This window comes from Sparassis crispa (genome assembly GCF_003851025.1).
Source record: "Sparassis crispa DNA, contig_000003F, whole genome shotgun sequence".
Classification (NCBI taxonomy): Eukaryota; Fungi; Basidiomycota; class Agaricomycetes; order Polyporales; family Sparassidaceae; genus Sparassis; species Sparassis crispa.
The window spans coordinates 601,372-626,679 of record NW_020939750.1 but is presented as its reverse complement, the minus strand read 5'-3'; the positions used below and the strand labels follow the sequence as shown (position 1 = coordinate 626,679).

The following is a 25,308-nucleotide window of genomic DNA, read 5'->3' as shown; positions in this document are numbered from 1 at the left end:
CACGATCTCTCGTCCGCACTCCCGATATTGTCTCCTGGAAGTTGTCTCAGGCACAATTTTGGCTCTGCAAGTCGCTGATACTACTCATTAAGACCGCTTCTGGCCGGTTCACTACTCACAAGAAGAAAATAAACTCTGGTGAACTTCTGGTAGCTGGTTCAGAAGCGATGGTACAGAAAACGAAAGTTGAGGGTATGTGTAGCTATAGTTTCGTCAACCAGCGGTTGATTCAGGCGAAAACCACTCAGGTCCGTCCCAGGCCGAACAACTACTGAGAGTTACCTCTGGAATTGCGGCAGAGTTGATTAAGGCGCACGATGCGAACCAAACAGTCTCGTTGAACGAGCTGCGAGCAAAGATGAGCAAGAAATATGGATTTGGGGGTGTACCACGGTTGGTGGACATCATCAGTGCCATTCCTGATGACTACAAGAAGGCTCTCTTGCCAAAGCTAAAGGCACGTCCCATCCGGACAGCAAGTGGGGTGAGCAGATAAATCCAGTACATGCGCAGACATGCTGACCGACCGGTCAGATTGCAGTAGTTGCCGTGATGTGTAAACCGCATCGGTGTCCGCATATCGCAATGACGGGTAATATATGCGTGTATGTCCTCACGCTGGTATCTTGTTGAGTTGTCCTGAACGTGTGCAGGTACTGCCCAGGAGGTCCGGATTCTGACTTCGACTACAGCACGCAAAGTTACACCGGATATGAGCCTACCAGTATGCGAGCGATCCGTGCGCGTTACGATCCGTACGAGCAGACAAGAGGACGAGTGGAGCAACTGAAGAGCTTGGGACATAATGTAGACAAGGTATGCAACGGTGATTTTGCACTTTCGAATCACTACGCAAGTCCCGACATTCATTTAGGTTGAGTTCATAATCATGGGAGGCACCTTCATGAGCATGCCCGAAGACTATCGGAACAAGTTCATCGCCCAACTTCATAACGCACTTTCTGGATTCACCGGCCTCGACGTGGATGAAGCTGTCCGGTATGTCACGATATGGACTGAACCAGTACGGCCGTGCACTTATATTTCCGTGTTAAAGCTATTCTGAGCAGAGCAGGTCGAAGGCTATCGGTATTACCATTGAAACCCGACCGGATTACTGTCTCAGACCACATTTGAGGTAAGCAGCGAAGTGAGTCTTTGCGACCAGTATGCTAAATATCTAGTTAGTCAAATGCTCCGTTACGGCTGTACACGGCTTGAGATCGGTGTCCAATCCGTATACGAAGATGTAGCTCGAGACACCAACCGCGGGCACACCGTTCGCGCTGTCTCCGAATCCTTCCACCTAGCCAAAGACGCAGGCTTCAAAGTCGTTGCACATATGATGCCCGATCTTCCGAACGTCGGCGTTGAGCGCGATCTTGAGCAGTTCAAGGAGTATTTCGAGAATCCCGCCTTCAGGAGCGACGGACTGAAAATCTATCCGACACTAGTCATTCGGGGAACAGGTCTGTATGAACTTTGGCGGACTGGACGATACAAGAACTACACGCCAAACGTGCTCGTCGACGTCGTAGCGAGGATATTGGCCCTAGTTCCTCCCTGGACACGAGTATATCGAGTGCAAAGGTGAATGGGACCCGATGTTCCGAAACATGTAATATACTCACGCCAATTGACTGCAGAGATATCCCACTGCCGCTGGTCTCAAGCGGTTGCGAGAACTCCGGGAACCTCCGCGAGTTGGCACTGAATCGCATGAAAGACTTCGGTGCAGAATGCCGCGACGTTCGGTACCGTGAAGTTGGGGTATGTCGTCGTGCATCTCGAAGCCCCACCCTGCGTGACTCATATTTTACGTTTCTTCATTTTCCTTCTTAGATCCATGAGATCCACCATAAGGTTCGGCCAGAGTCTGTCGAGCTTCTCCGCCGAGATTACGCGGCAAATGGGGGTTGGGAAACCTTTCTCTCGTACGAAGACCCGGAGCGCGACATCTTAATCGGTCTACTGCGGCTTCGAAAATGCTCCGATGAAGGGACGTTCCGGCCAGAGTTGGTCAGGAAAGAAGGGGCAGAGGGCGGCTGCAGTATTGTCAGAGAGCTGCATGTGTACGGTACGGCGGTGCCAGTGCACGGCCGGGATCCGACGAAATTTCAGCATCAGGTGAGAAGATGTGACGTGTATATGTCGGGGTCAGTCTGATTGAGTTTTGTGATCTGTAAGGGCTTCGGGACGCTTCTGATGGAGGAGGCAGAGCGGATAGCACGGGAAGAGCATGGCAGCGTCAAGCTGGCCGTCATCTCCGGTACGTCTTCGTTCTTGCTTTTGTGGCTTTCTCACTTCAGCCTGTACAGGTGTGGGTACTCGAGATTACTATCGTCGACTGGGGTATGAACTAGACGGGCCGTACATGAGCAAATTACTGCTATAATCGGTTGTAATATCTGTCACCCACCTCTGTACTATTACACGTATCCTTGTATTTCTGGCAGAAAATGTTGTCGCCGTCATGAATCCTCATCGCCGAAGACTAGAGTGTGGAAATTTGGGAAGACAAGTTCCTCTTCTACAGTCTTGCGGATGACATCCTGGATGAAACGTTCCACACGAGTAACGTTCTTTAGTACGTGCTTATCAGCCTGCCCAATTTCGCTCTCGATATATATTGAAGGTAAGAGACGCTGTCCGATTGGTAATGGCTTGCCTGTCCTTGCGGGCATAGCAGAACCTGGGGTATCGTCGTCGGCATCGGTGGGTGTTCCTGCCGCCGGGGGCGTGTCGCGCTTGACGCGACCTACTGCAAGCGGGCTGTACGGGTCCAGCTCGTCCAGGATGCAGAGATGAACACGACGGCGCGCGCCTTCATATGCTACGACGACCTCGCCGGTGAAAAGCAAGCCAGTGACAGAAAGCTTGATAGGAAGGGACATGAACATGGGCGAGGGGTAGTTTATGAGCAGCGATGTGGTCAGAGTAAGCCGGAGGTTGGAATTCCAGGTGATGTGCAAGTGCATCTGTAGGTTCGGCTGCGTCGGCTGCGTCGGCGGCTCGGGCGCTGAAGCTGGGCGGGGCGATTCGGGGAGCTTCTCATTGGCATCTTGCGAGCTATGCTGTTGAGAATTGGCCTGCGCTGGCTTAAAATTGGGGTTAGAGCGCGAAATGGAAGGGGCGGACGACATGGCTGAGGCATAGAGCGACGGCGCCGGGTACGTCGAACGCAGGTCGGCAAGGCTGGTGAACGCAGGGTTCCATATATCTCTGGGTGAGCGCAGCGACGGTGTCGACGCAAACATGTCTGTTGCCGCCATCGCACGGCCATAGCGCATGTGCGGGGGAAGAAGGTGGTACGCAGGCCCGTCGTCGGCGAGCCCGTTCTCGCGCGTCGCCCGCCGGGGCACCCACTCGAAGCCCCCGTCCTCCTCTGCCCACTGCGAGACCTTCACCGGGTCCTCGTCGGCGTCGGCGTCTTCATCATCCTCCAGGAAGTCGCGGTAGATGTCGCGCAGATCCACGAGCTCAACGTCGGGGATGGTGCTCCCAAATTCGAAGGAGGTCACTTCAATGGGCCCGATGAATGACGGCCTGGGCGTGCTCGCGAGTTGCTTGTTCAACACGTCCACCAGCGACGACGCGAGCGAGGGGTCGAGCTTCTGCCATTCCAGGTCGATCGACATGCGTGGAAGTGCACGTTCAAGTCAAAGTCACGCACACGCGCTTCGCGGTCGCGTGCAAATGCAGACTCGGACATAAGCGCTGTGGGTATCCGTGCGTGGAATTACGCAAAACTACGTACTAGCTTGAGCGACCGGCGCCGCCCAGCGAAGCTACTTAAAGAGAATTACAAGGTTCTCTACTCTACGTTCCATGTTCTCGTGAATAATGATGCAAAATAAAAAACATGAAACGATGCATGTATGTATGCGCACGCGATAACTTGCGATAGATCGTAACGAAGGGCGTCGTCTACGGTGCAGACAAAGTCTGTTGTTGGTGGGGTATCGTAGCATCTCGTCAAGTATGACTATGTGTATAGGCTGGTCAAAGATTGTATTGTAGGGGGTTCACGTAGAAGGAGCAGCTACTGCGACTGCCAACGGCCGTGCGCATCGAACCCGTGCGCAGAATTTGGCGGTGGGCAGGGTGGCGTGGGGTTCGGCGAGGGCGTCCGCGAGGGGTACGGTGAGCCGTAGGGTGCGCTAAGGTAGCGGGGTGTGTCGAGCGTCTCGCCGAATGCAGCGTCCATCTCCGACTTTTCGTTCGCCAGCCCAAGCGCGTTCGCGAGGATACGAGGGCTGCTGAATGGCGATGACTTCTTCTGCGGCGGGAATTGTCCAATTATCGGTGCATCTGGGCTCACATTCGGGAAAGTAGGTGTCGGACACCGTGCAGGCATCACGCCCGAGATAGTGACGAGTTCCTTCCCTGGTGGCTGGTTGTACATGAACGTCGCGATCAGGACGGTCGAGGATCCGATGAGGAATGACGGGGTGATGCGGAACCCGAACAGCGCGACCGACGCCAGGAAGGACAGAACGATGGACAAACTCGTCGCGAATCCCTTCAGGATGTTGTCTGAGTACTTGATGACGACTGCTGTGATCAGGCCGCCCAGTACCTGTATAATGACCGTCGCCCATGCCCAGCCGCCGAAATTACGCAGTAAAATCGACATGATGCTGCCACCAACGCGAGAGTGCGGAGCGGGTGTCTCGAAAATGATGGGGAGGACGGCCGGTACGAGCGAAAACAACGAGAGCTGTACATTCCGGACCCAGAGATCCGCCTTGGAATTTTTGAGCACCATCTCGAAATAAACGCCAGCGAGGCCGGATGTGAAACAAGCTGCAGTGACGGCGCCGAAGCCCTTCAGGGGGCTCATGATGTGGATGTGTAGCGGTGCAGATTCATGCGCACTGCCTACGACAACATTTTGACGCTGAGGGATGTGACCAGAGCCGCTCTGAATTTGGACGATGCCGACTCCGATGGCGAGGAAAAACAGGGACAGCCACTTTGTCGAACTGATCTTCTTTCGAAGGAGCGCGACAGAGAAGGCGGCGGTTGTGAGGATCTTCATCTGGTAGGTTACCTGGAAAGTAGCTACCGGGAGATTGCTTATTGCCACGAACTGCAGCGAGTTCTGCACGACGTATAGGATGGCCGGGATGGAGAGCTTCCAACAGTCCGGACTAAAGATGTCACGGCATACTTTCCGAAACGCCAGCCAGCATCCCGTGAGCCTCATTCCGGAGGGATCTGCAGCAGACGCTACTCGAAAGAAGGCAACAACGAAGGAAATCGCGCCTTTGAGCAGCTCATTGAGCAGAACGGCTGTCGCAGGAGAGTATGCTTGGGACGCAGGTGTGGACACACGAGAATAATGCATCACGATTGAGAGCGCAGCATTCTGTACCGCGAGTGTGATCAATCTATGCGAGCGTAAGACGAGGCTGGGAAGTAACTTTGGGCGCACTTACGAGACATATTTCAGAGGCATGCCACAGACCGTCGGGCCATTATCCGTGGCAACGCTGCTCGGCGCTACGTCCTTCGACGCGAAGGATTGAGGCGTATGCTGGAGGGAAAGCGGGAGAGTCGGTGTCAGCCTCGGGCTCGAGCGCGGCAGCAGCAGATGGTGCGAGGGTTCCTCAAGAAGCGGAGATGGGGTGCCCGTGCGGCTCGTCGGATATGGCCTATGGTACATGTCGAGGGCGGCGGGGGTCGCTTTTGACGCGGTGAACGCAGAGGCTCTCCGAGGAACAGGGCGGTCCATGTGGCTGGTAAGCGGAAGAGCACGAACGCCAAAGACTATTTTGGTAAAGACCAGCTGCTGCGCACACTGCGCGTAGCGCAACGAGAGCGAGGACGGGCAGAACGTGCAGGTCGACGTGGCGGGGATGAAGGACACAGGCAAGAACAGTCACCAGCCGAGTGAACGATGTGCAACGTACCGACGCTTACTGCAATTTCGTAACTTGCACCGCAAGCGCGCGCACGTTCTCCATATCCGGTTTAGCGGCATTACAACTTCTGATGAAAACATCCATTTCTTCTCCCGAAAACATACATTTGTACACATCGAGATTGACGTCGCACGCAGAACAGAGGCAATACACGGCATATGTACATGTAGATTGTACGCTGGTACATAAAACTCAAAGCTTCGTACCACCCGTCTTTACTCTACCCATTGCGCCCGGTAACTCCGATGCATGGGGGGACCAGGGCAAATTATAAGCGCGGTCATGTACCGACGCGCTTTAGGTATCGCCACCCCTGGAGTAGGCATACCTACGAATGGAAATGTCAGCGATGGCATATTCTACACCGATCTCGGCCAGAGTAGAATGCTCGTCAGGGAAAACCTCAGCCTCGCCTTTCATTCTCCACGCACACCCAGCAATCATATGATGCCCACGAACGAGGGCCTGTGAACACCGTTGACGTTGACGCGTCCCGCAGAACAACGACACGCCACGGCTCTCACATCGGGGTGCATAATGTTACCAGGATTATCTTCATTGGTTCCACAGCAACACGACTCGCTGAAGAACGACACGGACACTCACCGAATTGAACAGTAGCACCACGGACATGTTGCTATTTGACTGGATCAGAGATGTAGGTGACCTCCAGGTGATCCTGCATCCTGGCCTCTCAACCAGAGGGAGAAGCAATCAGCAAAGATTGTTTTCGAGACATCTCTTTTGAAAAGTCCATCCCCGACGTTTGTCTGGACTGTCAAGTCGTGAAACCGCGAGGTCCGAAGACACAAGCAGAGGGACAGGACAACAATATTTTGAACGTCGTCTTGAATTGAGATACAAGCGCCAGCACCTGTTTAAAAGTGCCTCGGGAATATCCGAAGCTCCGCTCGAACAGCGTCACGATCTTGAATTTTGGCAGGTAGCACGTGATATGTCACATGTCACGTGTGACACCTAGCGTTTCACGAGCGCTTGTGTGTGCTCTATCTCGCCGTAGTCTCTATCTCGTGTGCTCGCTCTCGTTCGCTTTCCACTCGTGTGGACCGTCTATGGCGACACAACCATCGTCCCAATTTGCTGCCCTTTTGCGGCAGTCAAAATTCGCGTCGTTTGACCCAGCAATCGCGCAGGCTTACACTTCCTATGGCGGACACGCCTACCGTGGCAACTTTGGTTTCAAACGGCCGCTGCCTGTTCGTCATCGGAATGCCACTGTATTCGTTCATGCCGTGGATTCGAGGCAGCAGCAAACAGAATGGAAAAGCGCGGAGCAACAGAGGAGGTGGATCCAGATGTGGGACGAGGTCGGGGCAACACCACATGTCAGAGGGGGGAGTACATGGTCGAACAAGCTGGGCCCTCTCGGCGAGATCAGGTGGCAGGTGGACTCGGAGTTTGGTAGTTCGGATTCAGGAGTGGACGACAGAGGTGTTGGAGCGGCGTTGACGGGCAAGAGCACCGCGGTCGCGAACATTAATGCCATGCCGGAGAGGGAATTCGAGCGTTACCTCGAGAAGCTACGCAAAATGCGGCCAGCATTCCGAGAGTACCTGAAGAAGCATTTGGAGAAGGAGGGGCGCGGATCCGTGCCGACCACGCTATGGGAGCAATCAATTAAACCCAGGACGGACGAATACCTCAAGGACTTCCGCGCTACGCAGGCGTACGAGGAGTATAAATCTCCCACTGCGACATCCATCGAGCAGCAGCCCCAGAAGTATGCCGGTCTGACCTACACGCGCTCACCAAGACTCCAGTCTTACCTGCTGCAGAAGCCCAGACGTGGACGGGTCCTCTCGCAGCTGCGGGACCGCTACGGGCCTTCCGATTACATCGCTGAATTCGCCGGCATGACACCTGTCCTCCCCAAAAACTTCATTGGCTCTACCAAGCCTATCAACTGGAATACCTTGGCGACGGAGGGCAGATGCGAGCCTGAGGATGGTGTGGCCGAGCTCCGCATGACTTCCGCGGTGCTCGCGTCAGGACCGAATGTTGTCGGACGCGCGTCTCACAGCATGGACTCAATTTCTTTAAGGTCATTCGTCCGCACGAACGCGGGAGTGGAGACGACGTGGTCAAACACCCGCCCGATAGGCTCACCGGAGTACGTTGCGCTCAACGAGCAGGCCCCGGTCACTCCACCCATGACGAGACCATCGAGCAGGTCTTCGACGACGAAGTTCACCACGGTGGTTGAAGGTAGCGGAAAAAACCTCGTGCAGGTGCTCGGAACTATCTTGCTTGACACTGATAGGCGGAAGGCTCGAGCTCAGGAGACCGGCTCTGAATAAATACTGTGATGGGTAGTACGTATACATACCGAGCCTTATTACGATGATCCTGGAATAGAGACCCAGTCCTCGAGCACTCGAACGATGTCCCCGTTCTTCTCGATGAGTAGCCTTTCTGCTTGATGTCGAGGGATCTCCAATTCGTGCACCTATTCATACGATGAGTTCGGTCCGCTTGGGTGAGTAAATTGTAGCTTTACAAGGAGATCTATGTCATCCCGCTTTGCACTACCAGGCTCCCTCGCGTGCTTAGCAACAGGCTTGTCCATGAATCCACTCCGAAACACTTCCTCCATCTTGCCCTTCGAATACGCACATCCGTCTGCGAACTGGAAAGTCTCAATGTCTCTGGCAGTACGATAGCTCGAAGTTGTGGAGCGCACGTTGACTATAACCTCCGGTTCTGGCCTCCCATTGCTCCGTGCAAGATGAGACATCTTGTATTCTTCTATTTTAACTATGCCGTGCACACAGGGCTTTTCGCGTAGAGACTTGAGAGCTGAAGGTACAACTAATTTCACGAATCTTAAACTTTGCGGAAGCATACTAGCCACGTGCTTTCCACATGGCCTGGTAACAGTAAGCGGCCGCGGAGCCGCCGCCGCCACAACGACTCTTCTTACTCTTCTCTCATCTTGCTGCATTCTCTGAGACATGGATTCATTCGAAAACTTTCAGTACGACTCCGCGTCGTCTTATGGCGGCATCGGCATTGTGGACGATACTTCTTCGATCTACACCGCTAATACGAACAGCCAGAGCCACGTTCCGGTGGACCTCGAGAGTCTCTCGATCACAGACGACCGCTCACTCGTATCGTCCCCGAATGGAAACGGGCGCGGAACTCATAGCCATGGGTCTGTCCGGAATAGTTTGGACGAGGATTTTGACGCGGTCCTAGACGACTTGAAAGACGAGAGCCAGGTGGATTTGCCCCCGCATGCATGCAGGTAACTTAATCATACCTATCGAAAGGTCGACCGCATATGTCTAATATATTTCGTTGCAGCTACTGTGGCATACATTCCCCTGCCTCAGTTGTGAGATGCCTTATCTGCTCCAAGTGGTTCTGCAACTCCCGCGGCAACACCTCGGCGTCGCATATCGTGAACCACCTCGTGCGCGCTAAGCACAAGGAGGTCATCTTGCATGCCGAGTCTCCTCTGGGAGAGACTATTCCCGAGTGCTACAACTGTGGCAGCAAGAACGTTTTCACGCTGGGTTTCATCCCGGCCAAGAGCGACACGGTCGTCGTACTCCTCTGCCGGTAAGTGATTTTCACCGTGGAGAAGCAGGGCCTTAACAGAAGGTTTCTATAGCCAACCGTGTGCTGCCATATCCAAGGACATCTCGTGGAATGCCTCGTTGTGGGCCCCGTTGATTGACGACCGGTCCTTTTTGTCATGGCTGGTCAAGCCCCCGAGCGAAGCCGAGCAACTGAGGTCCCGTCAGATCTCTTTCCAGCAGATTAACCGCCTCGAGGATCTCTGGCGCGACAATGCGAATGCCACCTTAGAAGATTTAGAGAAACCCGGAGCCGATGACGAACCTCAGTCGATCCTTGTGCGGTATGAGGATGCTTACCAGTACCAGAACATCTTCGGCCCCCTTGTGAAAATTGAAGCTGATTATGATAAGAAATTGAAAGAGTCCCAGACACAGACGGACATCACCGTGCGGTGGGACCTTGGTCTCAACCAGAAGCGAGTCGCGTGGTTCTCTTTACCCAAACTTGAGAGCGGCGAGGTTCGCCTGGCAGTGGGTGACGAGCTCAGGCTGAAATATTCCGGTCAATTGCACAAGCCCTGGGAAGGCGATGGTCATGTCATCAAGGTCCCAAACAGTGAGTGCTGTCGTGATGTGGGCATTATCCCGAAATTAATTACGCGCAACAGACGTCTCCGACGAAATTGGTCTGGAGCTTAGAAGGTCCGAGGGCGTCCCCTTGGAGATCACCCACAACTTCACGGCGGACTTTGTGTGGAAGTCGACTAGCTTCGACAGGATGCAGCTTGCAATGAAAACCTTCGCAGTTGACGAGAAGAGCGTCAGCGGGTACATCGTGAGTATTATTGTGGTACTCTAGTGTCACATGAAATTGACACCGTGTGTAGTACCACAAGCTTTTGGGTCATGAATTAGAACCGCAGGTTCTTCGGACTCAGATGCCCAAGCGTTTTTCTGCTCCTGGACTCCCAGAGCTCAATCATTCGCAGATGTATGCTGTAAAAAGCGTTCTGCAGAAGCCTATCAGCTTGATCCAAGGTCCACCTGGTACCGGCAAGACGGTCACATCGGCCTCAATTGTCTATCATCTAGCCAAAATGAATCCGGGTCAGGTTCTTGTCTGCGCTCCATCCAACGTCGCCGTGGATCAGCTCACGGAGAAGATACACGCCACTGGACTCAAAGTTGTCCGCCTGACCGCTAAATCACGCGAGGCGCTCGACTCGTCCGTGTCCTTCCTGACGCTGCATCAGCAAGTTGCCAACAACACTACTCATGTGGAGCTCCAGAAGCTTATCCAACTCAAGAACGAACAGGGAGAGCTGAGCTCTAACGACGAGAGGAAGTACAAGACGCTTATCCGGCAGTGCGAAAAGGAGATTCTCAGTGCAGCCGATGTCATCTGTTGTACCTGTGTCGGTGCTGGTGATCCCCGTTTGAGCAAGCTCAAGTTCAGAACTGTTCTCATCGACGAGGCGACTCAGTCCGCCGAACCAGGTATGTGTTTTGTCACGGCGGTTCATTTACTGTTACTGATGTGTCATCTAGAGTGTATGATTCCAGTGGTGCTCGGGTGCAAACAAGTCGTACTTGTCGGAGACCATCAGGTTTGTACTCACATTTACCTAAGGCTGTGAGCTCTTGACGTGCTGACGTATTATCAGCAACTCGGTCCCGTCATCATGAACAAGAAGGCTGCGCGTGCCGGACTGACACAGTCTCTTTTCGAGCGTCTCGTGGTCTTGGGCAACCGCCCAATTCGTTTGCAGGTCCAGTATCGCATGCACCCGTGTTTGTCCGAATTCCCATCCAACATGTTCTACGAGGGAACTTTGCAGAACGGTGTTACAGCTCCTGAGCGATTGCGCAAGAACGTCGACTTCCCATGGCCTGTCCCTGATACTCCCATGTTCTTCTATCAGAACCTGGGCCAGGAAGAAATTTCATCTAGCGGGACGTCCTTCCTGAACCGGTATGTGCTTGGCTTTACGTGACGTTGCCAGTCCAACTATTGTAGCTAATTCATAATTATCAGAACTGAAGCATCTAATGTTGAAAAGATCGTCACTAAATTCTTCAAGTCTGGTGTTGTTCCCAGTCAGATTGGCGTCGTCACTCCTTACGAAGGTCAACGGTCGTATATCGTCAATTATATGCAGTTCAATGGCTCGTTGAAGAAGGACCTCTACAAGGAGATTGAAGTGGCTAGCGTCGATGCCTTTCAAGGTCGCGAGAAGGATTACATCATTCTCAGCTGTGTGCGGAGTAATGAACACCAGGGTATCGGTTTCTTGAACGATCCCAGGCGGTTGAACGTGGCCCTTACTCGTGCGAAGTACGGCGTTGTCATCCTTGGCAATCCGAAGGTTCTGAGCAAGGTGGGCAGTGCATTGCAACGGCGTCTTGACAGAGTTTTATTTACTCATTTTGATGCGCAGCATCCTCTTTGGCACTACCTACTAACCCATTACAAGGAGAAGAATTGTCTTGTGGAAGGCCCCCTGAATAATCTGCAACCCAGTATGATTCAATTTAGCAAACCAAGGCGTACTCTGGTCAAGGCGATGGACGAGTACCGGAGGCACGAGACCAATGCGCGCGACTTTTTTGGAGGCGGGATGATGGGTGATGGTACGTCAAGATCTTTAATTGTGCCGGTTGACGTAAGCTGATGGCGCTGGTGCAGGTCGCCGATCCGGCACACCCAGCCGCTTCGATGCCAGTTTCTACCGCACTCATGATGCGCTGGGTTACATTCCCTCAGATGTTCAATCCTTACGCTCGCAGGCCACCTACTCGTCGGGCTTGCCGACGTACGCTCCCAGTGGACCATTTGGATCGGGCATGCAGCGGCCCAATGGCGCGAAGCGCAGCACCTATGGGAGCTATGCTAGTTCTATTATATCTCAAGACATTGGTCCCAGTGGTACCGACAGTTCGAGCATTATAGGGAGCGCAGTTGGACCCTCCGATCGACCTATCGGCAGCATGGGCTACTCACAGTCAGACAGATTACGGCGCCGGACTTCGTTTGGGTCTATCGCGGGAGCATCCGACATGGGTTTATCGCAATACGATTACAAGAGTCAGGACGACACCGATTTGGACGACATGAAGTCGCAGTACGCCGGCACCCAGTCTGGTCTCACCGTTTTCTAGTCGCGACGCGCGGATTGGCCGTCTTCGAGTTGTGGCTCGGGCAATGCATGCAACAGCTGTACGGCCAGCGGTTATGCCCATCGCAATCTTGCATCTTGGATCCCTCCGTCCTGACATGTGTCACCTGGGCAGGTACTCACGGACTCCCGACGGTGGCCACGCTGCTGGACGACTCTTGCCAACCTCAGAGTGGAAGCCGAGTGCTCGTAGAGTGTCGGCGAGTTCCATGCGTGAAGTGCTTTCGCGATCGTGCGCCGAGAAATTCGCACAGCTGCTCCTCCAACGACCCACGCAGGGAGCGGGTGGATCTATGTCTCCGGTCCCTAACACATGCCTTATGCTATTTCCAAATTCCTCCACGATGCCGCCTTCTTACACCATGACTCTTCTCAAACCGGATAGACTAGAAATATGATTTTCGTTTTATACACCACGTTGTCGGTTTTGAGTTTGCCGCCGGCGGATGCTGCATTCGATGAGACATTTGTTTGCACTGAGACAAGCGCATAAATATGGATACAAAAGTATTTGCACCGTAAATTCAGATTTAAATAACTGGGTATAGTGAGCATCAAAAAAGATGCACGTAGAAGTACAGTGAAGGCTACAAGGAGCTATATGCATCGACGAGACACCCAAGATAAAGATGAAAACAGATGTATCCACCTGTAGTGCCGCTAGAACCCTTGCTTCGCCTAGAAAAAGGAACCGCGTCCCCCTGTCAAGATCGAGACGGACCGGCGCGTGTCCGCTCGTCGTCTTCAGGATTGCCCGTCCGCGAGCGGTTACTGTATGGGCGTAGAGTAGAGGAAGAAAACGTCGGAGAGGCAGACGACGAGGACGGCCGCCTCATATCGTAGAGCTCCGACGAAGCCGTCGCTACCGATGGACGCCCAGTCTCTGAGGGCCCCGTGCGGGCGCGCCGGCGGGTGAGAGACGGGGGAGGTGGTGGAGGTGGTGGAGGTGCGCCTACACCGCTTGAGCCGAGCCGTGGTATGCTGGTGCTGGGCGCAGACGCTGGCCCGGCTGGGATGGTGTCTGCGCCTGGTATTTTTTTGGCGGGCTCTGGGGCTTGGTGTCAGGTATGAACGGGGTCGTGATTGCGGCGAGGGAAAGCGAAGCGCGTCTGGAGGTCACCACAGAGGAAGACACAGGTTCCGAGGATGGTGTGGGCTGAGGGGCTCTGGACAAGCGCTCCGGTGAGACGGATGGGTGAGCGGGGTCGGTAGATGGCATGGCGGGGGGCATGGGGCGACTCATGGAGACGTAGGAGGCAGACGAGCGGTGAGGCGGACTGCGAGCTGCGGACGATCCCGCAGGTCGAGAAGAGGGCTCTCCGCGCACAGATGATGACTCCCCACGATCAGGTGGGGATCGTGTAGGGGGTATCATCCTATGATATGCCGAGGAACCTGCACTGGTAAGCCCCGGATGATATGGTGTGATCATCGTTCCCTGTATAGGATCGGCCGGAGAGCCCGGCGACATCGCGATCATGGGCGAGGACATGGCCATTCGACCAGGAAGAGAAGGTGCGGTGGTACGCATGCGCGAGACAAGGGCTTCGAGTTCGTACACTCGCGATTTGAGTTCATCATATTCCGTGCGTGTGACATACTTCTCCCTTGTGAGTTGCAGAATATCAGAACGGCTGCCTGGCAACGTGATAAGTCAAACCTACTTACATTGGTTCTATTATGTGCCATTGGCATTTGAGATGTTCTCCGCGCCTCGCGCATGGTCCGCATGGTTGCGCCCTGGAGAGCCAAGATTGTATCGCCTATCAGATTTGGCTACAATGCTCTAGAAGAAGATAGGCTCCGGACCTATCACATTTAATCTTCCGTCTCTTGCATTCTGCAATCCGGTATCGGCACCGACAAGTCCGCAAAAAAAGCGAGAATGTTGTGGGATGGGAGCGATTTCGTATGTACGTGGGTAGAACGTGTCGCCAATCAGTGATGACATCGTGCACCTCGAGAGCTGAGTCCCATACCTGTGCAACTGAGAGCCTGGCGACGGCGTTTCTTCTTCGGAGGCTCCTGCTGGTCCTCGGGATCGGAATCCTCCTGCACAGGACGCGTACCTAGACGATACCCGCTCATTAATTGTATGTTGCGGATCAGGGGCGCTGCTCACCGGGATTGCTTCCAGAGGCTACAGGGTAGCTTGTGCCGGGCGGGTGACCATAAGGCGGGACCGGAGAGGGCAGTTGAGGCCGTAGGCTCAGCTCATGTATTGAAGGCAGAGAGGGCTGCACTTGCGGGTGACCCAGATTACCCGGGGGAGACGGGTTGCGAGAGTGGGAGGCTGGACGACGTGCGGGCTCGGGATGGTCGGTGGTGTGACGCCTGGTAGGATCCATGGCAGGAGGCAGAGGGAAGGTTGAGCTCAGGCGCACGAGTTATAATGCGCGCGACCGTCAACACGCACCGAGCGCCGAAGAGAGGTAGATATAAGGAAATGGGTTGACCAGCGCGGAGAGGTCTCGTGCCCAGATTGGGACAGACCTCGGGAGAGAAATCTAAAAGGAGAAATTCGAGATATGTTTTGAAAGAAGGAAATGAAGAAAATAGCTATCGACGCACTGATTTCGTGGAAATTCCGTAAGAGACTGGTTTAGCTGATGTACCTGCGCGCCAATGATCCGGAACGATGGCATCGGTAGAGCTTTCCTTGACGACGTTGTACTCGTGATGAGTGGGTGACCTGGAGATTGGACAAGTCGCAAGCCCGACGGCGCCTGCGCGGTACGTCGATGGTCAGTTCTGAGAGATGGGACGCAGCGGACTCCAATACCTTGCAAGAGTTTGCGGGTCGATTCTTCCGAGTCGGCGGTCGCCCGCGGAAGAATAAACTTTTAAGTGCAATGTTCGAGGACCGGGTACAACCGATAATCGACTCTCTCCGTCCAATCTCCGTTTCCAGATCCTCCGTGCCTCGCCGCTTCTGCGTGCCCTCCCCTCAGGCTCCTACCTTTTCTCACCGTGAAATTGCGCCAAATGGGCAGGTGTGAACGAACAAGACAGCATGAGACGCTCATCGCATATCTCCGTTCAGTATCAACGTGAACAACTTGGACTTTGAGAAGCATGGCTCCACCATGCGCTCGATTGACATTACAGGCACATTTTAAATAATCAGGCTTCCTTCCAAACTTGTTCGTCTTCCCCTGATTTCACCCAAATATCCCCTCATCGCATCCTTTTTCAGGTGGTCAGCGTCTCGCCGTGCTCTCCATACCGGCCGTCGTTTATCAGGCGTCTGTGGCGGTCTGCCCTCCAATTGTTTTGTCTCTCGACCTCCTTGTCCACTCGACGCATCATATCCTACTGATCATGATCCGGCCAAATGTAAACCACAGTCCGCTGCAGCCCGGCGTGGATGCCGGCACCTCCAAGGTGCACTTCTCCCGCGTCGCAGAACGGTTTAGTCGATACATGTCAGCGGACCGTTCCTTGACTACTTGGCATCTGCATTTGCCTAACATTGGCAATAGCGCATGGTCTCTTCCAAAACGAGTCCAATCTCGTTTACTCCCCGAAGATATCCTCCACTACCATCATTCCTGTGGCCTATTATCGAACCTGGATCCGGATCAGCATCAGCGAGTACGCAATGCCGGCCGGTCTTGCTCTGCAGTTGTTTTTCCCAGCCATCCAGGAACAGTTAAGTGAGCTAAGAGGGTTCATCGGACAGGCATAGCCCTTCGTAGTCAAGGATATCCAGATCGGCATTTTCGACCAACAGCTGTATGTGTATTCTCATTGATATCGGTCCGATGTTTCGCAGTTTGATGTGTGATAGTATTAATTCAATGATATTTATGTGCGTTACAGCTGATCCCCAGAGAAGGTCCACTCCACTTCGTCCATAGCTTTGGTTCATCTCGCTCCGGGGTGAAATCGTGACATAGTGTCAAATCAGGGCACCGAGAAAACGCACAACCACAATGCAGCTCTTCGCATTGGATAGTACGTCCTCTTTCTCTCTGTCTCGGACGGTCACATTGGTGTACCGTGTGTCGTATATCAACGCCACTTTCTGATCGCCCACAGACTTTCATCGCATCGATAGTGAAGAAATCTGTATACGGTGCGCGTTCAATGTATCCACATTGTCTGACTTCGAGAAGTATCTTCTCACTTTTTCGAGCCCTCTTCTGACCCCCTCGCTATATCTGACTAGAAGTCCAGATGCGGCGCTGAGGCCATCTCACCGCCGCAGGGAATCTAACCGCCTTCATGGAGTTTTTGGCTGATTTTCTGAACAATCACATCATACTTAGTCGCAATTTGCTTGCGTTTTGCTCCCCGGACATTACGGCAACTCGCGTTCTTCTTTGGGGCGGATACTAGCAACTTTAACCCTACCTTATTCCCGTTCCCGATACATTGTCCCACCAACCAAGACGATTCTCGGATTAATGCGAGCCTGCCGAAAACCTCGTTTCGACGTTCGCCGTCAGGGCTGAGACCCGGGATCCCATGGCTGATGAGTGGTCATCCAACCGAGGTAGCTTGGACATGACGCTGAGCACAAGGTGTGATAATCTCCGCTGGTTATCAGCCATCTTCATGTCCCTTCCAATCTTGTCAAGATCGCAGCTCTGGTGGTGGGTGCTGACTGCTCTGGAATGTATTTGTGCGGCGTTTACCCGAGGATACGGCCGCAAAATCCGCCCATACTCTATCTCCACCTCTGGGCAGACAGTGCCTCTCTCGAGTCTGCCGATCAGGCATCGCTGGTTCTTGGGGGACGCTCACTCTATCATGTGCCTCACCACAATTGACGAGCTGGCAGGGCCCGTCGGGTACGTACTCCGTTGCATAATTGTCCAGCATCTCTGTCATCTTACGTTTATTAAAGTCTCGTCTATTTCCCTGCGATGACGGAGCGCACAGTCGCTTTACCTTGGCGCTATGCGCAGTCGGGGATGCCAGCCCGTCGCAATCACGTCCTCGCCAGCTGATTGTACCAGCTGTCCTGATTATCGATTGATCCACCGTATCAGTGAATGTCCCGCAGATGAGGCTTAATCGCCTGCATCTCGAGCTGATAGACGCGTCAAGCCCGTTCAGTTGGCGTAGACGGACCTACGCGCTCCACTGTTGCGTCCGCTGCGCTACATTGTGATAGTGCTTCGATCTCCACGACTTTCGGCTCCGGCATGGCGCACAACGTCTGTCCCATACAGTCGTATCGTCGCCGAAGCCGTTACGCTAGAGTCTCCAGTCTAGTTCCGCACTCATCTGGTCCGCCGCCACCCGATCGTTCTATTCCTCGGACGTCTCCAGCGGCCAAGGCCGCCCGAAATCTGTGTGCGGTATGACCATATACGCCGCAGCGGACGCTTTCTGAACTCGTGAAGGGCGAATGATTCGTTGGCTGGTTCGCATACCCACACGTTCATACACCAAATCGACCGTGAGTTGCGCCTCACTCAGTTTGGCTATTCGTTAGGTTCGCCTGAATAGCGACTCTCTTGCATTTGCTTCTTCTGTTGTGGAGCTTTGCGCCGTATGCTAGAAATATCGAGAAGCAGTTCCCAACTCCTCAAATGCGGTCACCAAACAGCCAAATTCGTTGCGCCGCACTCTGAGCTTAAACGGCTCGTCTTTTATCTATTCCACACACGTGGTAAGGAAATCTTTGATAATGTTCGGGATGCTCGAGTTCCACGTATGCTGGGCTATAGATGTACCAGATCAACCACATCGTTGGCGCGTTGTGCGTTCCTATTTCCTGAGATGGTTTGCAGACTGACACGGACATGGTAGGCAGAACGCCCCTCAGTGATACGGCAGGCAGCGGAAGAACGTTCTTTCGGCTGCGGTTGTGAGAATGTCCAATCCAGAAGCACTGGATTACTTTGTTAGTCTCTATTACGCTCTTATCTAGGCGGCGTTGGCCCAGTGTAGACGGAGATACGGCCTGCAATGCCAGACATCTCCGCAACGGCGCTAACCACCGTTAAACGCTATCGGCCGTAAGGCGCATTCTAGCGCAAAACATGCATCACATTGAATAGAGTTCACCGTCCTTGCACAATAATTTCGCAGTAGACAAATGTCCGACATGAGGCTTAGCACACGCAATGTAAGGCGTCGCGGGAGCGCCATATCTACACATTCAGATAGGTGTAGCTGCTGAGCACAGTTGCTATGGAGTGTGCGAGCACACTGCGGCAAGATTTATGAGTGAGCCATAAGGAAGCTCCAGAACGTGAGTAGCTTACTTATGGACCGTCCACAGCGGGTGCAACGTGTTCAGCCAGCTGTTATAAATATTCACGTCAACTCTGGAAATACAAATGACATTTTTTGCACTCACAAATAATTTGTCACCGGCGCACACGGCGGCTCATAAGTCGTGATGGTGGGGGTGCCGTTTTCATAGGCGGCACAGTAGCCCGTGACGTTGTAATATCCGAAGGTGGGCGCGTTATCCAGCAGCGTGTTGAAAATCGGACGGGTGTCGAACAGCGTCACCTGGTCGAGGCCAGGGTGTGTCGCTTGGAAGGTGTCGACGTATTGCGTCAGCTGCCCGTTGTAATTGGCGAGCGCTCCAGTGATTTTTTCAACCGCCTCAAAACCCTGTTCTAGCAGCAGTGGTGCGCGGTTGGTGGGCGGCACGGTCATGAAAAGGAATGATCGGGCGCCGTCGAGGTACAGGGTTTCTACCTTCAATGTACAACATCATAACGGCAGGATAAGCGTTAATTTATGGAATGTCTTACCTGTTCAAAGAGACGGTCCATCAGTTCAGTGTAGAACAAAGGCAACGACGTGACGTTCGTCTGGAGAAATATATTTAATCAGTCGATATCACGATAAAGAAGATAAATATAAAATTACCCAGCCGTAAGAATTCCCCTAATTATGCTGTCGCTGAGATGCAAATTAAAAATAAAGTAAAACAAATCACATACGACATCGTTAATGCCAATCCAGATCGCGAAGAGGCTGTTTGAGCTATTCCACTCTGCACCTGCCGGCTTGGAAGCCAAATATTCATCAAACTGCGTGACTTGATCAACGATAGAACTGCATGATGACATAAGTGATTCACGGATGTCAACATTTTTTGTGACGTACAGAACCGTAGGTTCGTAAGGAGCGACGAGCGCCGCGTCGATGGTCGCACCCCCAGATGCGAGGTTGAAAACCTTACATCAATTATGCAGTGAGATCCATGATCGCCGACATTGAATTTACCGACTATACCTTCGTGTCTGTGACGTTGTATGTTCCTCCTGTAATATTCGAATCGGCACAATGCGTCTCGTACCATACGGTGAAATTATACCAAGGTACTCAACCCAGTTAGGGCCGTTCGACGATGTCTGTCATGGGGTTCAAAATCTGGCTAACGTGCGAACGATGCTGGGGACTCACATAACCAGGGTTAGGCGAGTTCACGCCGGCCGAGATGTTGTATCCATCAGTAGTGTAGGAGTCACCGAAAGTGAAAAGGTACTCGGTTGTGGCCCAAGTCAGCTGGCCAGACACGATGGTGGCGGCAGACACGAAGTAAAACGCCCTCCACAACAGAGCGCTCATGGCGGCAAAGTCCTAATGCAGCAAGACGATGACCCCGCAGACATACCTACCAGCAAATTGATGCTCTTATACGCTGTGCTCGTTGCGCGGATAAGCCGACAAGTGTCCGCGAAGCCAGACATTGCCTCCACGGCGTAGCTGGATTGCGCCGGGTAAAATGTTCGTCGTGGAATGTGGGTACTCGACTATGAGGGCGTTCATGCAGCGCTACACGATATTCGCAGGAAGGAGGCAAAAGAGGTCAGCTGGTGCCCACTGACGGAGGATTAGTATTATCGAGCGCGTCCAATGACCAAGCTTACTCTCTAAACCTCGAGGCTCTCGCCCGGAATACCTATGAGAAGATTGATGCATGCAGAAGGCGGGCAGCCATCCCACCAAGCTCGGAAGTCAACAGAACTTAACCGGACCGCGTAATGTCAAGCGAAGGTGGTCACGCTCACTGTTCGGTACGACACGCGATGCTGGCATTCCGAGGAATGGCAAACGAGGAACTGGCAGATCTCGACTGGACATATAACTGCATGGTCACATCGTACTAGCGACTCTGACGGCGGCGTCTGAACTAGAATCAGCTGTCAGTCAAGGTCGATTGAACATGAGAACGCCGTCGAACGGAGATAAGCAATTGAGGGATCAACGCCAAATATACCATTGACCACGGCAAGTCATTACACCAGCCTGAGAAGGCGAATATAATCGGGTAATGATAGACACGAACCTCGTTAGACGCTCGGGAAGCACCGGACCGGGTTACTACTACTGGGTTACACGAAGTGTCTAAGAGAAAGTCAAAAGCAACTTCAACCCATTTCTAACCTATCTACAATTTTGTTAAAGTATCCTTGCAGGCCTCGGCAAAATCCTTACGTTCGTAGCGACTAGCGCTCTGGGCGCTACTGGGCGCTACCGTTCACACCTCTCGGACATGATCTCGGTAAGAACACTACCCTCTATACTCAGAATTACAGCTGAAGCAGCTGAGAACAGGCATTCTTTATATTCAATCAGAAGGGAGAGGTATGCAGGCCCCTTATGTCACCCTGATCCACATTTGCGGTCAATTGACGACCCTACAGGTCCTCATCTCGCGGTTGTACCGAACAGACCTAAAGTAACGTATTGCATGAACTTCCCTACCTCTATCGGCACTAACACGACGCGTATCTGTGCTCTATATTTGCTCTAACTTTGTCAGACGTTCCATTGCAGACGTCTTCCGGATACAGGTCGTGTCCAACAGCGATGTACGCTCGCCGATCATCACGCTTGGCTCGACGAGTTTCTTCCATGTACGCGTGAGCAACTTGTACATCGTAGCTGTCACAAAGTGCGTCTTTTTATCGTCTTTTTACTCTGCCTGTAGTGGAGTGTATACAGAGGTCTGAGCTGGGAAGCTGACACCGATTCGACGACTTAGGTGTAATGCCAATGCGGCGCTGGTGTTCGAGTTCTGCTACCGCTTCATAGCCATTGCCAAGTCATACTTTGGCAAAATCGACGAGGAGGCCGTTAAGAACAACTTTGTGCTCATATATGAACTCATTGACGGTGCGCGTATCCCATTACCATTTGTGAGGCATAAGCTCACCCGGACGCGTTTGCGCGACTGGCAGAGATCAACGATTTTGGATACCCCCAGAACAGTGAGATTGACACACTCAAAACCTACATCACAACCGAAAGCGTCATGTCCACGTCCATAGCTGCGGTGTGCCGCCTTTGTTAGATTCTCCGTCGTTGTGGCACTGATGTGCATTATCGTTAGGAAGAATCGTCGAAGATTACTACGCAAGCGACAGGTACGACCAGTTGGCGGCGCGGAGACGTCAAATATAAGAAGAATGAAGCGTTCGTTGACGTCGTCGAGACAGTGAATTTGAGTATGAGCTCGAAAGGTGCGTACTTTCCTGCCCTGTCTTATCGGAAGAATCGAACTATAGTGGGCGTATATAGGCACAATATTGCGTGCCGATGTTGACGGACACATCATGATGCGAGCATACTTATCCGGCACTCCGGAGTGCAAGTTCGGCCTGAACGACAAGCTCGTGATCGACAAGAGCGAGCGAGGGTTGAGCGACGCCGTCGAGCTGGATGATTGTCGCTTCCACCAATGTGTGCGCCTGAATGAGTTCGATTCGAATAGGACTATCAGCTTTATTCCGCCTGATGGGGAATTTGAGCTTATGCGGTAAGTGAAATGCATTTTAGTTCAACTAAGTACGGCATTAATTTTTTTTTCGGTTTTAGATATCGTTCAACGTCGAACGTGAAACTCCCGCTCAAAATTATTCCATCGGTGACGGAACTTGGAACAACGCAGGTTCAGTACGTTGTTACAGTCAAGACAAACTTTAACAACAAGCTCTCCGCAACAAATGTCGTTGTACGGATACCGACTCCATTGAACACCACGAGCGTCGACTGCAAGGTTCCCAACGGGAAGGCGAAGTATGTTCCTGCCGAGAATGTTGTCGTATGGAAGTACGTGTTTGTCTCTCGACGTGCTGTTCGCATTCATATCATACTAAAAAATTTCTAGAATACCGCGCATACAGGGCGGTCAGGAGATAACATTGTCGGCATCAGCAGAACTGACGAGCACAACTCATCGGCAAGTGTGGGCGCGTCCGCCAATCGACGTCGATTTCCAGGTGCTCATGTTCACCGCATCGGGCCTGATCGTGCGCTTCCTGAAGGTGTTCGAGAAGAGCAATTACCAGAGCATCAAGTGGGTGCGGTACCTGACAAAGGCGAGCGGTTCATACCAAGTCAGGGTGAGTAGTGAGGTGAATACTGGCGTGGCCGTGCGCTGATACGTTGAATTCTAGTTCTGAGACGCAGACGGTCGGAGGTATTGGAGTTATCCGAGATACAATGCTTGTGTATTGGCGAGAGTGGTATTTATTATGCTGTAACTAATTTGCTTTGACTTTGTCGGATCCCTTCCCAGTCCCTCACATGCGTCGACACAACTATTGCGTGGCACTGTAATATTTGGTCATAGTTCAGAACCCGCGCTGTACCACAATACAGTTTCGGTGTATGGCAGTACAGAGATGTGGTACAGGTACACTAACTGGGAGCTTCACCGACTTGCTCCTCGACCTCGGTCTCGTGCAACCACGTACTCACTTTCTCCCTCGCATTCTCCCTAGCTCTCTCTTCATGCTCGCGTTCTCGTGCGGCACCATGCAACAATTATTGATACATCGTTAGGACATTCCATGTCTCCTCTGTCTGTCCGCGCTGCGCTCTCCGTTCCTGCGCCGCTTCGCTCCAAACGTGGGCAGAGGTCCGCTTGCTCTTCATATCATCAGGTCTAACATGGAACATATTGCCCTTACCCGCCCACTCCTGTCGCACTCTGTCCACAAACGATTGAACAGGCCGTGTATTTAAAGTCACGCACCCGTAATAAGCCGCAAATATAGCGTGCGGTGGCCAGATCTCTCGATTCATCGGCTCGGGAAGCCGGATGGGTTGGCCGTGTGGGATGCTGGCCTTGACAGCCTGGTCAAGTTCCAATGGTTGAGCAAAGTAATGTAGGAAGATATGAGAACCGCCGGTGTATTGTGAATTGATATGTTCTGGATTCAGGATGAAATTCGGAGTCTAAACATACATTGGCATGCCCATTTACTACACTAAACTATGAATACGGCGTACCTGTAGGAATGCGGCCCGCATGCTCCCAATTGCAATGCGCAGGAACAAGTTAACGAATAATGCGTTGCGGGGGCCGTTGACATCGTCGATAATGGGATCGTCTTCATCCTCATACCTTCTGCGCCTCGTCAGCAATTCGATGTACTGCAATAACCATATAAGTAACGATGTGCTACATTTACTTTGACAACGCACCTTATTTCCTCTTCTGAAGGGAACCAAGTGTGCTGCACTGCATAGTCTGTGAGAGGTTCCCGTCACTACACACCGCTCACTTTCCCTTTCCATCAGGCAGTCCCAAAGTTCGTCTCCGCCGCTATTGTCAGTATCAGTCTCAGCAGGTATATCCCGCTTGCACATGTCTGGATCGACGAGGAAAGCAGAACGTTCAGGATGGAAGTAGAAAGTAGCAGATGCGCTCAGGAGTGTCTGGTCGTCGTCGTTGACATGTAAAGATTCAGCTTGCGGGTATGTTTCAGGTCACCTCTGGAACCAGTCAAACAAAAACCTAAGTAGCAGAGCCAACGCAAGGGATAGGAAGAAAAGAGGGGCAGACAAGACGTAGGAATATCCAATGCGGCAGCCCAGCAAGGAGTAAAATCGGTATCTGACAAGTTGGGCAGAGGAATATGAAGTTTAATCGTTACATTAGGGAGTATACCAACGGGAGAATCCTGCGGTACGTTTTTCTCCATCACGATTGAGATCTGCGCAGAACATCAAACAACGAAGCGACTCCACTTCAATGAACAGCTATTTGGGCATATTTGTTCTCCTGCCAAAACCACGGACGTTACGGTTAACATTTGCGTGGTTTGGAGCCCCTGATCGAAAGCAACGCTCGAATGTGGTAACAAGGTGACGCGTACACCTGCACCAACGCGGAGCATGAGTATAAGAAGGGCAGAAGCATGGCTCTCAGGCAATTAGAAGCCATGACCATCACAGAACTCGCCACCCTGGGGGTCCTTCACCCATGTACAGCGTCTTCACCGGCGATAGTGGCTTTCCTGCGTGAGTCGCGGAGCGCCAATCCTCTTGGTCCGGACACCCCCTCTTCTTCTTCCAGAACACGACCACACCGTCAGAAATATACCTTGTGACAGGGTGGACGAGTGTGGGTGCACACGAAGAATGGATCGAAATCGGGAATTGCTTGAGATGAGAAGAGGGTTGGTCACAGTCAAGAGGCTCGTGCATTTGGAGGTTGACTTCAGTGCGATGCCTGGGGATGCAAGACGCGTTGTTGGAACGACGACAGGGCCTGGATTCCAAGCACAAAGATAAAGATGAAGAAATGGGAGGAGCTTGGTGGGAAGCAACAGGAAGAGTGCTGGACGCAGGGGTCGGTGGAACGTACTGCATCCGGGCGTGCACACAGGACTATAGCAAAAGGTCGGGGGACTCGATGAAGGTTCATATGCGTCGTCTCGATCTGGTAGT

At 52.7% G+C, this 25,308-nt stretch overlaps 12 protein-coding genes across 12 annotated transcripts; 6 read left to right on the top strand and 6 right to left on the bottom strand.

Moving 5' to 3' along the window:
* Window positions 1-167: 167 nt before the first annotated feature.
* SCP_0402370 (Probable elongator complex protein) lies at window positions 168-2,395 on the top strand (the record flags this gene model as incomplete). Its single annotated transcript, XM_027756975.1, has 11 exons — window positions 168-192; window positions 249-484; window positions 535-605; window positions 654-816; window positions 875-999; window positions 1,058-1,138; window positions 1,189-1,590; window positions 1,647-1,770; window positions 1,843-2,127; window positions 2,188-2,269; window positions 2,319-2,395. 11 exons carry the CDS (start codon window positions 168-170, stop codon window positions 2,393-2,395), a joined length of 1,671 nt encoding a protein of 556 aa, XP_027612776.1.
* Window positions 2,396-2,471: 76 nt separating this feature from the next.
* Window positions 2,472-3,638, bottom strand: SCP_0402360 (Mitochondrial distribution and morphology protein; the record flags this gene model as incomplete). Its single annotated transcript, XM_027756974.1, has 1 exon — window positions 2,472-3,638. One exon carries the CDS (start codon window positions 3,636-3,638, stop codon window positions 2,472-2,474), a length of 1,167 nt encoding a protein of 388 aa, XP_027612775.1.
* Window positions 3,639-4,042: 404 nt separating this feature from the next.
* SCP_0402350 (UDP-galactose transporter) lies at window positions 4,043-5,737 on the bottom strand (the record flags this gene model as incomplete). Its single annotated transcript, XM_027756973.1, has 2 exons — window positions 4,043-5,393; window positions 5,442-5,737. The coding sequence occupies 2 exons, from the start codon at window positions 5,735-5,737 to the stop codon at window positions 4,043-4,045; spliced, it is 1,647 nt and encodes a 548-aa protein (XP_027612774.1).
* Window positions 5,738-7,000: 1,263 nt separating this feature from the next.
* On the top strand, window positions 7,001-7,805 carry SCP_0402340 (hypothetical protein; the record flags this gene model as incomplete). The annotated part of the gene is made up of 2 exons (XM_027756972.1): window positions 7,001-7,668; window positions 7,724-7,805. 2 exons carry the CDS (start codon window positions 7,001-7,003, stop codon window positions 7,803-7,805), a joined length of 750 nt encoding a protein of 249 aa, XP_027612773.1.
* A 478-nt stretch (window positions 7,806-8,283) lies between these two features.
* SCP_0402330 (hypothetical protein) lies at window positions 8,284-8,682 on the bottom strand (the record flags this gene model as incomplete). The annotated part of the gene is made up of 3 exons (XM_027756971.1): window positions 8,284-8,394; window positions 8,446-8,574; window positions 8,629-8,682. 3 exons carry the CDS (start codon window positions 8,680-8,682, stop codon window positions 8,284-8,286), a joined length of 294 nt encoding a protein of 97 aa, XP_027612772.1.
* Window positions 8,683-8,899: 217 nt separating this feature from the next.
* On the top strand, window positions 8,900-12,631 carry SCP_0402320 (Regulator of nonsense transcripts 1 homolog; the record flags this gene model as incomplete). The annotated part of the gene is made up of 10 exons (XM_027756970.1): window positions 8,900-9,195; window positions 9,255-9,512; window positions 9,565-10,088; window positions 10,141-10,307; window positions 10,360-10,969; window positions 11,021-11,079; window positions 11,137-11,444; window positions 11,508-11,850; window positions 11,911-12,103; window positions 12,159-12,631. The coding sequence occupies 10 exons, from the start codon at window positions 8,900-8,902 to the stop codon at window positions 12,629-12,631; spliced, it is 3,231 nt and encodes a 1,076-aa protein (XP_027612771.1).
* Window positions 12,632-13,600: 969 nt separating this feature from the next.
* Window positions 13,601-15,293, bottom strand: SCP_0402310 (hypothetical protein; the record flags this gene model as incomplete). The annotated part of the gene is made up of 7 exons (XM_027756969.1): window positions 13,601-14,255; window positions 14,317-14,388; window positions 14,458-14,488; window positions 14,628-14,717; window positions 14,771-14,982; window positions 15,033-15,155; window positions 15,220-15,293. 7 exons carry the CDS (start codon window positions 15,291-15,293, stop codon window positions 13,601-13,603), a joined length of 1,257 nt encoding a protein of 418 aa, XP_027612770.1.
* A 722-nt stretch (window positions 15,294-16,015) lies between these two features.
* SCP_0402300 (hypothetical protein) lies at window positions 16,016-16,336 on the top strand (the record flags this gene model as incomplete). The annotated part of the gene is made up of 2 exons (XM_027756968.1): window positions 16,016-16,073; window positions 16,131-16,336. The coding sequence occupies 2 exons, from the start codon at window positions 16,016-16,018 to the stop codon at window positions 16,334-16,336; spliced, it is 264 nt and encodes an 87-aa protein (XP_027612769.1).
* Window positions 16,337-17,208: 872 nt separating this feature from the next.
* Window positions 17,209-17,603, top strand: SCP_0402290 (hypothetical protein; the record flags this gene model as incomplete). The annotated part of the gene is made up of 2 exons (XM_027756967.1): window positions 17,209-17,444; window positions 17,501-17,603. 2 exons carry the CDS (start codon window positions 17,209-17,211, stop codon window positions 17,601-17,603), a joined length of 339 nt encoding a protein of 112 aa, XP_027612768.1.
* A 1,152-nt stretch (window positions 17,604-18,755) lies between these two features.
* On the bottom strand, window positions 18,756-20,193 carry SCP_0402280 (Acetylesterase; the record flags this gene model as incomplete). The annotated part of the gene is made up of 10 exons (XM_027756966.1): window positions 18,756-18,813; window positions 18,870-18,908; window positions 18,965-19,314; window positions 19,371-19,430; window positions 19,489-19,506; window positions 19,563-19,677; window positions 19,729-19,799; window positions 19,858-19,886; window positions 19,940-19,976; window positions 20,029-20,193. 10 exons carry the CDS (start codon window positions 20,191-20,193, stop codon window positions 18,756-18,758), a joined length of 942 nt encoding a protein of 313 aa, XP_027612767.1.
* Window positions 20,194-21,121: 928 nt separating this feature from the next.
* Window positions 21,122-23,033, top strand: SCP_0402270 (AP-2 complex subunit mu; the record flags this gene model as incomplete). The annotated part of the gene is made up of 11 exons (XM_027756965.1): window positions 21,122-21,130; window positions 21,184-21,213; window positions 21,273-21,307; window positions 21,392-21,523; window positions 21,614-21,744; window positions 21,810-21,904; window positions 21,962-22,091; window positions 22,150-22,387; window positions 22,447-22,680; window positions 22,739-22,973; window positions 23,028-23,033. The coding sequence occupies 11 exons, from the start codon at window positions 21,122-21,124 to the stop codon at window positions 23,031-23,033; spliced, it is 1,275 nt and encodes a 424-aa protein (XP_027612766.1).
* Window positions 23,034-23,504: 471 nt separating this feature from the next.
* On the bottom strand, window positions 23,505-24,225 carry SCP_0402260 (hypothetical protein; the record flags this gene model as incomplete). The annotated part of the gene is made up of 4 exons (XM_027756964.1): window positions 23,505-23,553; window positions 23,609-23,811; window positions 23,866-24,009; window positions 24,061-24,225. The coding sequence occupies 4 exons, from the start codon at window positions 24,223-24,225 to the stop codon at window positions 23,505-23,507; spliced, it is 561 nt and encodes a 186-aa protein (XP_027612765.1).
* Between the last annotated feature and the right edge of the window lie 1,083 nt (window positions 24,226-25,308).